The sequence below is a fragment of the Pezoporus occidentalis genome, unplaced genomic scaffold (assembly GCF_034315485.1).
Source record: "Pezoporus occidentalis ecotype Australia unplaced genomic scaffold, CSIRO_AGI_Poc_V1 ctg220, whole genome shotgun sequence".
Classification (NCBI taxonomy): Eukaryota; Metazoa; Chordata; class Aves; order Psittaciformes; family Psittacidae; genus Pezoporus; species Pezoporus occidentalis.
Genome location: NW_026914073.1, coordinates 1,437,834 through 1,454,147, shown reverse-complemented (window position 1 = coordinate 1,454,147; position 16,314 = coordinate 1,437,834). Strand labels below are relative to the sequence as shown.

Sequence of the window (16,314 nt, the reverse complement as noted above, 5' to 3'; positions counted from 1 at the left end):
GTCCCCATAAAGATCTCATCCTGACTCCCAGAACTAAAAGACTGGCCAGACACCAGAAATAAAAAGATCTGTATGCAACACATGATATTCTTCTTTTTTTACTAATCTTTTCTTCTTTCCTTTCTTTTTAACAACTGCTAGAATTTCTTACATCTGTAACCTGTTGACCCCTCTTGGCAGCAATAATGAAATGAATTCCAGGATCCCATCACACATGGGGTATTCCAGGAAAATCTCTAGGAAAATGTGGTCACTGGTTGTGTTTTTCTGTGCTGTTTCTTCTTCCTGGTGTCATCCCATTACTCATTAACCCCCATTAATCATCACTGTGGTGAGTGTCCTCATCATGGTGGTGCAGTTGAGGACATGGAGGCAGACAGAGGTGGCATGGCTTGACAATCTTATGCCATTGCTCAAAGATAGGTCAAGTACAGGATCTAAAGGTCTTGTCTCTTAGTTGTCTTCTTCAACTACACTGACTTCTCCTTCCACTTTGCTGAAGCTGCTGCTGGGCAGGGAGAAGTCAAGACATCAAGAAGACCACTACTAAGTGGTGCAGAGTCAGCAAACTCCAAATTACCATACTCTGATCGTTAAGGTCTGACACAACCAGACTCCCAACCAGTATGGTAGAAGTTTTGTCTCCATGAAGTTGAAGCTAAGACAGACAGTGGAGGACTCAGTCCAAAGAAATCCATGGACCACACGGCAGCTCATGTCCAGCACATCTCAACCTTTCTGTGCTTGTCAGGGCCCTAATATGCCTTAGTGGGCCTTGACCTCTCCTGGTATCTCCATATGCACTGCCTGTCCAGGACATCCACTTAAGCCTCCAGCCTTTGCCTGAGCTATGCTGTAGCAGTACCAGCCTCTAGCCTAACATCTGTCCTAGCTTCCCAGGTGGACCTATTCATCTCTGCCTCCTCTATGGACCTATGGTGTAATCTTGTCTTCAGCCCTATCTCCTGTTGCCCCTGGCTGGGTTCCCTAAATGGACCCTGGAGGACCTGGTTCATCAACTCACCTTGTCTGGGATGGGCAGGATGGGCCCCATTACTAGCATCCTGCCCTGTACCCCCTCAACCAGATGCTGCAGGACTGCTGCTGACCCCCTTGTCAGTGAGGGCATTGCCTATGCTGGAGTCACCCTCAGCCAACAGCTCATCCCCTCTTGCAGAGCAGCCCTGCTCTTGCTGCTCCCTGACAATGCTTCAGCCTGTCTTTGGGAGAATCCAGCTGACACCTTCCTAAATGCAGAACGAGCAGTGCTGTGCTGCTGCAACTATTCCTTCTGAAGCTACTCAGGCCACTTTTCACATGATCAGACAACACAATGCTCCCTTCAGCCTTAAGCATGGTGAATCCTGGGAAGCACTTGCAGGTTGAGACAGGAAAAGACAGCAGCTGTTGCCACCCTCCTGTCCACACTGACAAGGTCCTTGAGGGTAAGGCACCAGGCATCCTTCAGAGACTGAAGCACACAAGCAGAAGAGGTGGAGCAGAGTCTGAGCACACTACCACAGCAACTTGCTCTTCAGTTAAACTTCAGAGATAAGAATGCAGCTGCTGATCCAGCCCAGGGCAATGTGCATTGGCCATAGGAGGTCATATACATCACTCCTATTTCACTAGAGAATTCATCAGGTGACCAGGGAGAACAAAAGCAGAGTCTTAAGCAGCATCCTCTTCTGGTCCCATAGAAAGGATGCTGGTTTGGCCCTAGATCCTGATCCAAGATGAAATTTGTCATTGACTCATGGGCCTTGCATTTCCTCTCCTATTGTCTAAAAGCCAATTTCAAAGTTGTTTTCGCAGCCCTTTGTGACGTCCCAGTGCAGCTGTGCTAAATTCCAACGTGAAAGCAAAGAAATTAAAGGGAATTGGGATCAGAGCAAACATTAAAGGCCTTCAGAAGAGATTTTCTTCTGCAAAGTGTTGACAGACAGAAAGCCCATCTTTGTGGACCCACAAGAGACAGTCCCCTCTGCAGCTCAGCTGGGGACAGTGCAGACAGACAGAACAGCCTCAGAGAAGAACCTTTATTAAAGCCCTTAAACCTTGCTGGACCATACCTGGCACCCTGCTTTTCACTTTATTTGAGTCTTTACACAAGCAACTCTTTTACTGAAGTCAGGATGTTCCTGTCTGCAATGTGACTAAACACAGGATAAGGACTTGACTTTTCATTTTTACTGAAGGATCTTCCTGTCTGCAGTGTGAGTAAACACAGGATAAGGACTTGACTTTTCATTTTTACTGACCTATACTGAGTCCGTGTTTTGCTGCACTGCCTTTTCATACTACTCATTCACACTTGGTTTCTGAGTCATTCCTAACTAATTCTGTGAGCTGGTGGGTAGTACATACCTTTGCACTCAGCCCTTCCAGTTAACTGAACAGCACTTTGTTTTAAAGTTTCTTTTCTTTTTCTAGGTTATGGTGTTCTCGCTGTGCAGGATAAGGCCAAGGATGTCTGGCATTACTCTAGTCTGAGAGCTCTAGTTTCAGCTTCATTTTTCACACTGAGTCCAAATAAATCCCGACCTTCCCAAGTACTGCCAGTGCTTGAAGCTGCTGCCCTTGACCACAGGACCTCCTATTATTTAGTCACAGCAAAAATTGTCAGGAGACACATAAGATGCTTCTTTAGATAGGAAAATCTTCCCTTATCCCCCTCAGTCTCTACTGCCTGTTCACACAGATGAAGGATACCACCCCAATCTTCCAGCCTCGTGTGACACATCTCATATGCCAAGGGTGCATTAGGTTCTGCCTCTGAAGCTGTCCCTCATTCTCACCATGAAGACTGTGTTAAGGTGATTTCTACTATGTGCACCCTCCTATGCACCTCTTAATCTTATCCCACCCTATCAGTACAGCCTCCTGCACTATCCAACCCTCCTGCCCAGCAGCTTCTCAGCTAAAGGGACACACTGCAACTTGGCATCGCATGTATTTCCTCCCAGATCTGGGAGGCAGTTTGCCTTCCCAAATCTTATCCAAGTCCAAGCCTGAATGATCTAGACATGCCCTTGCATGCACTGGGAGACACAGTTTCCACGGTGGAGCACCACGTTCCTGCAAAGCTGGTTTGAGCATATCTGGGAGTCTTGCTTCATACCAGGAGGGCCAGCTTTCAGCAGCTGCCAGAAGTTATGTCAGACTCCACATGCAATAGAGCTTTCAAGTCTTTCTCAGCTCCTCTCTTCTCATTTCACAGATATCCTGTAGACTTTGCACTGGGAAGGGATGATAACCATCATCTATTCGTGGACAACATAACCACCTCTGATTGTACTTTTCCACTTCCCTGTTCTCACTGAGACTAAACTAGGACAAAGCACCTCTGTACCTTTGATCAATACCTACATAACAGAAACTCTTTTTAGTGAAAGCCTGGAACACCAGCTGCAGCATACAGCCTGGCTGCAGCAGTAAGACAATACATTACACCTCTGTCTGCATTTCCCTTTCTTTTCTTTACTGGCCTTTTTCAGCAACTGCCTCACCCTAAGGAAACATACGTTGCCTCCCCTAGCTTTATTGCAAGAACCGGTTCTATAGATTTTATGGCTAACACAGCCTTAACTTACCAAGTAAATTACACCTCACCCCTGTGGCTTTCACTGTCTAAAATGTTTTCAAAGCTTTGTTATATTGTTTGTTTTTCCTTAGAGTTTCTGGCCGTTGTCCCTTTTATCTGGCTGGAATACCTATTGGTGCAACCTTTCCTCTGCCTCAAGAGAAGACAAGTATGCAGGAGGACAAAGATTAGTGGTCTTTGCTGTGGGACCAAGACCTGGTCTATGGCCCTATAAGGAAGACTTCAAATCACTGCGTGGCTGCCCTTGTATGCTGATTCTCATGTCACAAAGAGCTGAGCACCACAACGAAGAACAGACAGTACAAACACTTCTGTTGTTTGCTTGTATAAAGGTCAAATTAGAAAAAAAAGAAAAGAGAGGGTGGGAAAATATACTGAGGGAGGACTGTGGCTGCAGGAGACAGAAATTACTCTGTCTAGAAAATGTCAGCATGCCAAGAGGCAGCTGAGACTAACAACTAAAAGCTGACTGATCACCCCAGGGCAGGCTCCAGCATTCGGTCTTAGTCCCTCACTGGACCACATTCTAGTGCTTAGCAGAGCAACTCGACCATGTTAAGGCAAACCTGAACATGGGGAAGGGGCCAGGTTTGACGCTTTCAGTGAACTACAGGACTGGAAGAGCTAACTTTGAGGAGCATCATGCTTATGTTGATGGAAGAGTACCAGGAGACCTACTTCCCTTTTTGGCACCTCCAGAAGCACCCTGCAAGCTATAGCATGGGACATGAAGTAATTTATGAGCAAGATTTGTCCTTTTCATACAACATGATAATGTGGGTTTAACAAATTGAACTTTTGCCAGGACTTATTGGAAATAAGAAGCCTGGGACATGATGTGCACAACTATACAGTTAAGGCAATGCTTGCATCATCACCTAAAGTCTTCTAATACCTCATCACCCACTCACCACTTCAAAGCTTCACTCCTTATGGACAGTTTCTCAATCTACTCTCAACTCTAGAAATCATTAGCCACAGCTGATTAAAATGACGGGTAGTATTACTGAAACTTACTGTCAAGTTTTAACAGATTATACTGAGCTGGCTTTTTGGCTGCTTCCACTTTCACACCTAATCAATAGACTCATGGAAACCCTCCAGCAATCTTATGGTCCTCTCCTTGACTTTGGTTATTTGCAAATCATTGGGGTGTAAACAATGAGCTGGGAAGCAGTGACACATAAGTCAGCCTTAGAAATGGCTTTTCATAGAAATAGGCTCAGAACCAGAAGGGTTGCTTATTCTTCCTACCCTGACATCACTGTACATCTCCCTTCTGCTTTCTCTCCCCACTGCTGCACATAGTCGACACTGCAGCCATTCAATGAAAGATCACAAATCCGTATGTAGTGGCCATACCCACCCCAGTACAGGTTCTGTGCAAATCAAATGCACTCTCCGAGTCTCAGATCACATGCTGCATAGTCCTTTACATATATTAACTACAATGCATTTCACATTCAGGACACATGAAATGGGTTCTGGGCCCAGGAAGTCTCGAACCTCTGTTGGGTAGGTCAGGGATGAAAGGTGACCCCTGAAAACCACCTAGTTCTTGTTGCCAACAGATCAGCTGCATCAAGATCTTTAGTCAAAGCTGTTGGCAAGTCAGACTTGCTATCTCACAAGGAATCACAGTGCTCTGAAATGTTCATTTTTTTCAATTCTTGCCAAAAAACACTTGTGATGTTCCTAAACCAAAACATGATTCAAAGGAGCTCCTGAGTAAAACTGAAGTATGAATTTCACCACTGGAATTCAGATATGCAGAGGACAAAAATTCACAAAACACATCTTAATATTAGTTGAAATATTCAACTAAAAGAATGCAGCTTCAGGATCACCTCACTGAGAAGCTGACCCTGCAGCCAAGCAGTACAGGTCCATTGGCTGAGCTTTCTCTCCTTCACATATGGTATCAGCAAATGGTCCACAGCCTTTGAAAATCAAGTTGCCCTAGGGGCTTTCTGGCACTGTAGCTTGGCAGACCTGGGTCACAGCCTATATTGAGGTGCTCCTTGGAGTCACAGACGAATGCTCCATCCCTGGCAGTGTTCAAGACCAGGTTGGACGAGGCCTTGGGTGATATGATTTAGCATAAGGTGTCCCTGCCACGGCAGGGGGGTTGGAACTAGACAATCTTATGGTCCTTTCCAACCCTAACTATTCTATGATTCTATGATTTCATGGTACAACTTAAGCATAAGTAGGCTGTTAAAGGAGTTGGAAATAAAGCTGGCAGGAAGCCACAAAGGCCAGATTCAAAACCTTCCTGCCAGAGAGGATTTCACTGTAAGAGCTGAGGAACTGACACATTTCCTTACATGTTTTACTTTAAATGGAGACACTTTTCCAACAGAAAACTGGCCCCAAGTTCCATTACTGAAAGGCCTTGGAGTCTGATCCTGCAAATGCTTTGACTCACAAATAGTTTTCTGGAAGTGTGTAAAGTCACCACCTTATGCTCTTCCAGCATTATATGCCCATTTGCAGTGTTCACTCCAGAGACAGAGCTCCCTGTGGCTGACAGCAATGAACCATCTCTGGTGGTTTACCTGGCACATGTCTGCCTAGCTTGCAGGGCTGTCATTAGCATGCAGTCACGTCACCTCCCTTGAAACAACATTCAAGACATGAAGCAGATGAAGCTACATCTGTGACTACATCTGCATGAAACAACATATGTTGGTTACTTACAGCATATTCAAACTGCAGATTAAAATCCCGGTTGTTTGCTTGAAGTTGTCTCTCTACCTCTGTAAAGAAGAGGAAAAGCATCAGGCATGCTTGCTGGTAAGCAGGTCAATAGAAGTGTTAATGAAATATCAGAAAGTGCAAGCAGAGCATACAAAAGGTAATGTCACGGGAAATCTGTGCTCTGGGCTAACAGCCCCATGTTAGGCAAATGGAGAGGCTGGTGACCCTAATAGAGCAGCACTGCGGACTGGTATCACAGCACACTTAAACCCTCCACTCACTGGAATGCCAGCACTGGTTTAACAGGTTGTTCAGCTTCTCCTGGATAAGAATGACACTTAACTAGTGGTGCTCACTACTCCTACTCTGCTCCATCTCTTCACCCTGAAGCCTCTGGAGCTGTTGCCATCAGGTTACTGTTAGTGCCCTTTCTCCAGTACGAGTGAATCTCCTGGCATCATTCCACAGATGGGACATCACCACCATAGCTATCATGAAATTAAAAAGTACTGGGAGGGATTTTGAAAGACCATCAGATCTATCCTCTACCTCCAGACAGCGTCGTGCCTGTCACTCCCAATAAATGTCTTAGAAAGCTTCAGTGATGGCTGTTGCTCAGGCTGCTTATTTCCAGGACTGCAGTGTCCTTCTCCTGGGGGAATTTTTTCTCCCACTATTTAACATAAAAGTCATTACTCCAATTTAAATAAATTATGTCTTCTTCTGGGATGGTCAAATGTCCTCTTCTACTCCCCCTCAGTTCCTTGTGCTACCTCTCTGGGACACAGAGCACAGACAAGTTCATTATGTATTTAAGGCTGTAATGCCTTACTATAGCATTCTTTTCCCAAGGGTAAGCAACTCCAGTTTCTTCAGTCACTTCTTACAGGTCAATCAGTCAGAAGTAGCATCACTCGTGGCTCTCCAATGAGCTTCCCAGATAATTCACCTCATTCTAGATGCACAGTGGCCAGCATTGGCCATAGTTTGCTGCTGAAGCCTTACCAAGCTGACCAAAGCATAAGAGACACTCCACCTATCTTGTAGACAACGTGTATGTGACATAGGAACTCAACTAGAAGTAGCCTAAAATAGTATCTTTAGGCACCACCAGCACGCAGCTGATGGTGCTCCAGAATACGATCCATTTTGTCAGACACTTTCTGGCAGAGCTAATGCCTCATCAAGCAATGCAAATCTGTCATTTGTCCTTGCTGAACTGCACCCAAAGTTTTTATTTTTCCAACTAGTCAATTCTTATCCTATCTTTCAGTGTGCTTTTGGCTCCTGCCTGCATGGTGCCATTGGCAGATTCGCTAAGTGTGTTCTTTGTTATGCAAGCCGTGAAGCAGAAGAAAATATTGAGTACCAGACTCAGTATACACCCCTGATGAATCTGTCAAATTTCATAATCAGTCATTGATAACTACTGTCAGTGCATTTTGTTTTCTAGTACTCACTGTATGGTGATTCTACCTCAAGCATGTATCTCCAGCTTACTTGTAAATATGCCACAAGTGAGAGTCAAGATACATGACAGTTATCTAAGGCTTTTTCTCTAGCCCTCTGGCTACTGCTAATACAGAATTCATTTTGGTTTATTGCAGCTTTTCATGACTGATGACTGTTAATCATCTCTTCCCCACAAACACACTTACAGTTACTTTGAAGTGGTTAGTTAGATTATTTTAGCCTTTACCAAGAAGTGAAGCCAATATATCTATAATTGCCCAGGTTTTCTTTTCCCCCCGTTTCAAGATAGATGCTATGCTTGCTCTCTTCCCTGTCTTTCGAACTTTACCTGTCCGTGCATCAGAAACTCTCAAAGGCAGCGTTGCTCCAGGCTATGCTCTACCACTCCTAGCCATCCTATTCCCACTCTGTTTCAATGCAAAGCCTTCCACCTGCTCCTGTCCTTCTGGCAACTATTATGTTAGATGTCCAAATGAAAATAAAACAACAGAACAACACAGCAATCGATCCCTACCTCCCCAACCCCCCACTCCCCTTCCTCCAAAAAAAACGGGCATTTCCCAGATTTCTCAGCATTATTTGCTAGGCTTTTTTTCACTGAGTAGCAGACATAAGCCATCTTTGATCTCCCTCTTACTAGGAGTGTTACAGAACCCCAAAGATCCCAACTCTTACAGAACAGCTTTTAGTGCCCTTTATATACAGAATTACAGAATTACAGAATGCTTAGGGTTGGAAAGGACTTTAAGATCCCTGATAGCTTTTTCTTGCTTTAAGAAAAGCAAGATGAGCTCTTTCTCACCTTTGCCACACAGTTTGTGCTGGATAAAACAAGCTGCTTTGCACCTTCTAGGGGCATCCTTTCTTTGCCTGAAGTGAATGAGGATTCTGTGATTTTTCCGTTTCACTCACCCTTCTAAGCCTTTCTCTGGACGATGGTAACTTTTACCTGCCTTGCATATCAAGTATTTAAGGAAGCGACAGCTCTGCTTAACTCTCCCTCAACCCCAGATTTTCTTCCCATGAGATCTCAGTTACTAGCTCTTCACATTTACTGAAGATATCCTTCTTGAATTCCATTTTAAACACTTTGCTATTGTCACTTTTTCCTAAGTATCTTACCATCATTTCATAATCATTCCTGTTTACACTCCCTCCTGCTTTCACCAGGCAGCTCCTCCCTGTCGGAGGGAAGCAGTTCCTCTCTAGCTCCAAAAAATCACCCACCTCTGCACCGAAATGCTGTGCCAGCTGCACATGTCGTGTTCCCCTAAGTTCCCCTCCAGCTCTGCCTCTGCATAGCCAGAATTCTTCATTTATCACCATTCCGTGTTTCTCAGAAAACTATGTTTTGGTTTGGTTTGGTTTCTTTCACAGAACACTTTCCTTCTTGGTTTGCTATGCCTGTCTTTATCCTTGCAGCATTACTCAGAGATTTGCAATTTGTTCATCTCTTTCTCCATGCTGGATCTCAGCGCATAGACATACAAGGAAAACCTCTGTTACCATTCCAGAATAAAGAAATAATTCTTTTCTATTAATATTCCAGCCTCATGAGTTATCTCAGCACGTGTCTACTACACCTATTAAATGATGTGTTAAGAAATCTAGTTCTTCCTGTTTATTCACTCTTGCATTAGCAAGTGTCTAAGCTGTTCAGTGTATTGAACTTCTATCCTTCCTCCTTTCCTTCCAATCACCCTGTAAGTTAAACATCATCCTTAATTCTTAAGCCCTTTTCCAGATCACCATTGTTTTTGTCTCTGTGAGCTGTTTGCATCAAGGCCTCAAATTACCAATGTAAAGCTTTGTTAGCGGGTAAATGCGGTTTTCCCCCTCTTCTAGCACATCTAGCTGCATCAGGAGTTTTCGAATCAGCTCCCATCTGCCCCAACTCAGTGATTCAGACCAACCACAGAGGCTTCATTCAAGACCTTCAAAGTGCTTAATCCTTCACTGCTTTCCTCAGACACATTTTTCTCATCTTTCACAATAGGGAGAACAATGTACAGAGAGATCAGAGTAACTTGTCTGGTGTCCCAGAGGAAAACAGAAGCAGAGCTAAAGAGGTCCAGGCTTGCAGGGCTTCACCTATTGTGTTATGTGCCCCTTCAGGAATTTTTCTGAGAGCAACCAGTATTATCAAAGCAGTCAAAAGATAAAGCTATTTGTTAAAAAAAGAACTTCCCAACACTCACACATTTCCTCCCATACAGTAAGTGCTACTCTTTTCCCCTCCCCAGGGTCTCCAAGTCTAGTCCTGGGATAAACAATGCAGAAAAGATAAACAGCTTTAATGTAAATAGGGATAGATGACAAAGCTTGAAAACCTACCAGGCTAGAGAGGCACATTCACAGAGTCCAGGCAGAGGCAAAGCTGTTTGCATGCACCATGCTCTTAAGTGGAGTAGCACAGGCAAACCAAAAACCTGCGGCAATGAGATGAAATGAAAGGCTGGTTCTCACAGGGGACAACACCACCGTCCATGTTGCTCCCAGCCAGCAGGCCTGCCCAACTGCCTCACCAGAATGAGCTACAGAAATGCATGACTGACAGAGAGGCACAAAGGCATCCAGAACTGCTAATCTAGGCTAGAGCCCTTTGGGTACCTATTCCCTTGCCAGCACATGAGACACAGGGCATGGCAGAGCCTTGGCATCATGCATCAGCTTCTGAAAGGCTTTAAGGTCCTCAATGACTTTCTGTTTTCTGTAAGCAGGGCAGCCCTCAAGGGGACTGCTCGCAGAAACAGAAATCCATGTGCTACTGGCAGCGGCTGGATATGCCCGAGCAACTTTGCTCTTCCCAGCTCACTGGGGCAGTGAGGAGCCATCCTCCTTCCTTAGCCTGCTCCAGAGTGCACGTCGCCATGGAAGAGACACTTAACACATGCATTAGAATTCAAGGCTCTCACATGCTCCCAGAAACAAAGAACGTGTATATCTGCTCTGGTGAGGAAAGCAGCCTGGCTTGTCACCGTGGGGAGAGATGCACTCTCCAAGAGGAATGGCTTTTATGTGGGACACACAAATAGCTGCAAAGACTTTAGGGATAGCACAGAAACATGAAGCAGTTCACGTTAAGCAGGGATCTTAACAACAACAGCAAATGAAACTTACTCAAACTGTGACTGATCATACAGTACCCAAGGGCAGGTTTTCTAAGACAGCCCATTTCTGAAGGCTCCAGCTGTGAACCTGGTTCAAAACTGTATGAAGTCTCTGGCCTGCTGTAGCCATCCATTTCCCTCAGAGGCAGTGTAAAGAAGGCCAAAATACAAGGAATTTTCATTTTCCTTACTGGATAACATCCAATACCTTTGGTTAAAACAAGAACCACCACGGTGAATTGCAAAGGGCACCTCATCCAACAACATCAGGAAGCATGTCGTCAGGCTAAACCAAAGGAGAACCACCACTGACCACACGCACAGGGCAATGTTGCCTCAGTGGTTCTATCCTACTGTTGTGCCTCCTAAACCAACAGTTCTCAACTATCATGACAGACAACTCTTGTTTGTTTCTGGAACTGTTCGGACTGAAATAAAGCCTCTTGGATGATCACAATAAACAAAAAATTAGTAAAAGTCAAGCATTGCACCAGCTTCACCTGGGAACCACAGCTTGGGGTAATTTGGCTGTAGATCCAGGCATGCATGTCTTATCATGCCCTGTTGATTCTGAAAGCATTGAGGAAAAAGGGAGGGGAAACCTGAAGGGCTATCAGATGAAAAGATTTTTCATTTCTTAAGATTTTTTTGTTATCTCCAAGCAACTCAAACTTTCGGCTTTTTCAAACTCCAGTCACAAATTACTGGAAAGAAGGAATGGGATTTGTGCTCCAAGTTATCATTCCACTGCCACTGAAAACTATTTTAGATTATTCATCAGTGGAAACTCAGTGTACATAAATATGGCTTAGTGCCCAGTTCTTGGTCTAACCACTGAGACCAACTCACTGGGAAAGTGGCTGTTTTCTCAAGCAGACAGATTTAGGAGCTGAACCACAGAATAACATCTGTATTTAATCAAATTAAACCCATGCCAAAAATCAGCTATAAATGTAACTGGCTAGCCCACCAGCTTAGGACTGCTGCATGGAAAAGTCCTGCAAGAGGTTAGATACAAGACTGGTCAGACAGCCTGGAAATTAGTTTCTGGTTTATGCTAAGGAGCATGTGCCAAGAGCAATGCTTTCAGCAGGCTGTTGGAAAGGTTTCGTAGGTACTAAGTCTTGAAGCTCCAAGAAAGAGGAGGTTAAGATCTGCCTGGTTTTGCCAAGTCATATACAAACTAGGCCCTGATACCTCATGCATGTAAGGAACACAGCCCAGTCAGGGAGACTGCCAGCGTAACTAAGCCTGACAACAGAACAGAGACAACATAAACTGTGTAGAAATAATAATCTCCACTCCACCCTTTAAGCAAGTGACCTCAGGAGCATGAACGCTGCTCTGGACCAGCTGCAGAGTGGCATCCAGGGGCTAGACTCACCTCCCCAGCTTTCTTTGTAGAGTGGTTCTTAGCAAAGCTATTAACCTTACCAATACCACATTGCGAAAGCTGAAAAACAGTTATTCTGCTCCCAAGGGCACATACCTGACCTTCCTGTGACTGTAATTCAGTTCTCTCCTGCAATAGACTATAAGCAGTCTCAAAAGACCTCCACCAGTTGCAGCATGTTTCTTGTTTCAAATCTCATGATGTGTCTCCTTCCAGCTCCTCCTATCCCATCTCCCCCCTGATTCTATTGACCTTACTTTTGGGCATCTCATCATCACTGCATGACCCAGCTTCTGGTATCGCTTCTCAGCAGTGGCACAAAGTGCCACCTTGCATCCAGCACCCAGGAGATCACCCCATCCCTTCACTAGCAGAGAATCCTGATCCTTTCTCAGGTCTTTGCTAGACCATTACTCCGTGTGCACAAATAACTGAAACCCACCACAGTGTGTCAGTATCTCTATCTTCCCCTCAAAAAAAGAGGGCGTTCATTGAAAGGCAACCCCATGGGAGAAGGCAAGTTATATGTCTATTATACTGGGCAACTACAACTGGTGTTCCTAGGGAGGTGATTTCACAAGCCAATAGGCAAAATGTCCTTATACCTTAAAGCAATAATTGCTGCTTTTTTCAATCATGAGAGGTAAAGGAACCATGGAACAAGTTTCTCAATTTATATGTGGTGCACCTGGGTAGAGTCCCTACCACTGGGTTAAAGAGAGCAGGATTATTTTTTACAGTGGTGATATCACCAGATCTCACATTCATAATACAGTAATGCCTTGCTGGCAAGAGAGCTGCACTGAGTGAGCTGTACCCGAAACCAAAGCCAGGGATCTTAACCCAGGAAGTCAACATTCGCTATGGATCAGAGGATACGTGGGTGAAGGGATGAGCTGTACAACAGGTCTGAGGCTCACACTGCCCAGAGATCTACTTTTCACAGCTGGCTGGGGACAGAGACAGAAGCAGAACCCTCACTACCCAAGTGTCAACCTAACACTGCAACCTGCCTGGTGCCGGTGCTCCTGCTGCTCTGCACATGAAACCAAAGCCCATCCCTGCCCTGAACTGCAGCCAGAGCCTGGCAGGGTGCAGCAAGCGTGGCTGGGAAAGGAGGAGCCGTGAGAACCCAGTGGGATGAAAACGGGCAAGGGGAAGGTCACAGCCAAGCCCTGCTTGGAGCAGGAACATGCTCAGCTGCCTGGCAAACAAATGTGGTTTTTATTACTGACTCAAAGGAGGGGCTCTCCAGGGCTCCATGCTCCAAACCCTCACTTCTTTTCACGTGTAGATGCCCCTTTTCTATGGAGCCTCTCTGGCTGCTGTGGCTGGGGAGGATTTATGCTGGCGATCACATGCATTTTCGCCTCTGAAACGGAGGAGCTTTCACTGAATAGGAGGGATTTACTTAAAAAAAAACCTGCAGCAAAACCATTCAGAGACACCACCATAAACGAGTTTAGCCCTATTCTGGCCTGCTTGTTCCTTCATTATTAAATAGAGATCTTCTTTATTATGTTTTTTTGCCCCAAGAACAAGAATCCTCCTTCCTCCTGAAGAAATGAAATGCAAGAAATACACTTTTGTGGTCATTGGACTGCATCTTTGGTGCCTGGTGGGGAGCTCAGCATTCTGCTAGCACTGAACAAACACCACGTGGCAACTGGAATTTCTCACACAGGTAAAACATTTCAGATGCTCCTGGTATTAATGCAAAATTATTTCTTTTCTGTCATCACTAACAAAATACTTACTTAGGTGAGGTACTGACATACCTTCATTTTCATAGAGCAGATACAAGGTCTGAAATCAGAAACCTTGAGGGTGAGCTGGAATTACTTCTGCCTGAGGCCCAGTAATATTAACATAATATTCAGTATTATATCCTGACGTTTTTCTAAAGCAGTATTCGATATTATCACCTTAAGGAGAGAGAAAACATGAAATGAGAGCTCAAAAGGACGCCTCAGAGTGCGTACAACACTCGTGTTCAAACAGCACTCTTAGGACACAGGCATGGAAGAAATGCTATGTAAACTTATAACAGAAATTATTCCCTTTTGGGTTATTCTGGGGAGGGATAGAGGCTATCTCTATCACCTTCCCCGCTTCTTGCAATAATACTTGTCCTGGTTTTCCTTCACCTCCTCCCATTGATGTCTCACCAATTGCTTTGGCTTTGGGCAAGGGGTGGGGACTCAACACATCTCAGAAGTGCCTTGCAACAGATTATTTCTCAAGAAGCATCTACACCTTCTCATGTTTGCTTTCACTCAGCTTCAGAATGAAAGTGTGCTTTTTTCCAAATATATTAGCTGTAGAAATTGTTTCTTATTCATTTTGGAAAGCTTAGGGGTTTGTTTATTTTTCAGATTTGGGTTAGAATTTTGAATCACTTCGTATCCTGGTTTTTGTAATTGCAGTTCACAATATTTTGATGAATATCAGCATGCCAAATAAAGCAGCTGAAATAGTTACTTGTTTTTATTTTAAAAACTAGTCTGACAGTGACTGGCTGTCACATATAATTCCCTTTACTAGAAAACAGTATCTCCTAGGCATGTCAAGCCACAGCTTGACACAATTGCACATGTTGTTAATAACAGCAATACACAGCGATAGGAAGTGCTGCAAAAATCATACAAATAAATACAGCTCTGAAATTAACTTTGAGAAGTTTTTCTATTCACAGTTATTTCCCTCATGGGAAATTATGTAAAAATAAATATGTTTTTCATACTCAATGTCTGTTGTGGTAAAACATTTCCACAGGCCGATGTAAGATGGCAGCGGTGGAACCAGAAACCACTTCCAAACCTCAGCCTTCAGAAGAGGAGAAAACTGAGCCAGCAGCACCTAGTCAGGAGGTTGCCAGCCCTGAGCAGTATATTAAGCATCCACTACAAAACAGATGGGCACTCTAGTTTTTTAAAAGTGACAAGAGCAAAACTTGGCAAGCAAATCTTCGTCTTATCTCAAGGTTTGATACTGTCGAAGACTTTTGAGCTTTATACAACCGTATCCAGCTCCCTAGTAATTTAATGCCTGGTTGTGACTGCTCGCTCTTTAAGGACAGGATTGAACCCATGTTGGAAGATGAAAAGAACAAGCAAGGAGGACGATGGCTAACTACACTGAGCAAAAAGCAGAGGCGAAGTGACCTCGATCGCTTCTGGCTAGAGACACCGCTGTGCCTTATTGGGGAGTCATTTGGTGGCTACAGTGATGATGTATGTGGGGCTGTTGTTAATGTTAGAACTAAGGGTGATGAAATAGCAATATGGACAACTGAATGTGAAAACAGGGATGCTGTTACACATATAGGGAGAGTATACAAAGGAAGATTAGGACTTCCTCCAAAGATAGTGATTGGTTATCAGTCCCATGCAGACACAGCTACTAAGAGTGGCTCCACCACTAAAAATAGGTGTGTTGTTTAAGACATCTTCTGAGTATTCTTTCATAGGAGGCTGCGTCAAGCAATCGAGATCTGGGAGCTGAACAAAAGCCTCTTCAAAAGCAGAGTGGACTACATTTAGATTTCCATCTAAGTGTTGCTAAGATTTGTGAGAAGTCTCATTCGCTTTTGTCTTGTACTTCTGTGTTCCATCTTTATCTATTTTTTTTTCTTTTTTTCTCCTCTATTTTGGCTGAAGTAACAATTTCTGATCAGACCTTGAGTACTCTTCACCCCTCAATTCATTAATGTTCTCCTGGCCCACTCTGTAATAGGTCGATATAAACATTACTATTACAAGGAAAAAATAATTGTTTATCCACAGTATTGAGAAAAGAAGTTTCATTTCTGTACCTGCAGGAAATTGCTCTGTTTTACATTTGCATTGTATGCAGTAACATTTACTGGTTTGGAGAAAGAGTATGGTGCATACTGTTTTCTAGCAATTTTTTTTTGTACAGCATCACCTTTGCTGTAACTTATGCTGATGGCTGCTAGATTAATTTATTTGTTTTCCCTATTTGATAACATTAGTGATATTCTATGATTCTGACATTTCCTATCAGATCTGAAT

The 16,314-nt window shown here is 44.1% G+C and overlaps 2 protein-coding genes across 6 annotated transcripts in view; one reads left to right on the top strand and one right to left on the bottom strand.

Annotated features, from left to right (window-relative positions):
* The window catches only part of LOC134164551 (phospholipid-transporting ATPase FetA-like), an 83,415-nt gene that overhangs the window by 45,698 nt on the left and 21,403 nt on the right, over positions 1-16,314 (bottom strand). For all 5 annotated transcript variants that reach the window (XM_062620433.1, XM_062620434.1, XM_062620431.1 and 2 more), the window contains exon 3: positions 6,305-6,363. In XM_062620433.1, the coding sequence (XP_062476417.1) occupies positions 6,305-6,363 (59 nt within the window). The remainder of the gene's footprint in view (positions 1-6,304; positions 6,364-16,314) is intronic.
* LOC134164555 (eukaryotic translation initiation factor 4E-like) lies at positions 15,059-16,275 on the top strand. Its single transcript, XM_062620449.1, is given in 1 exon segment — positions 15,059-16,275. A coding segment is annotated over 1 exon segment (657 nt). The 5' UTR covers positions 15,059-15,066; the 3' UTR covers positions 15,724-16,275.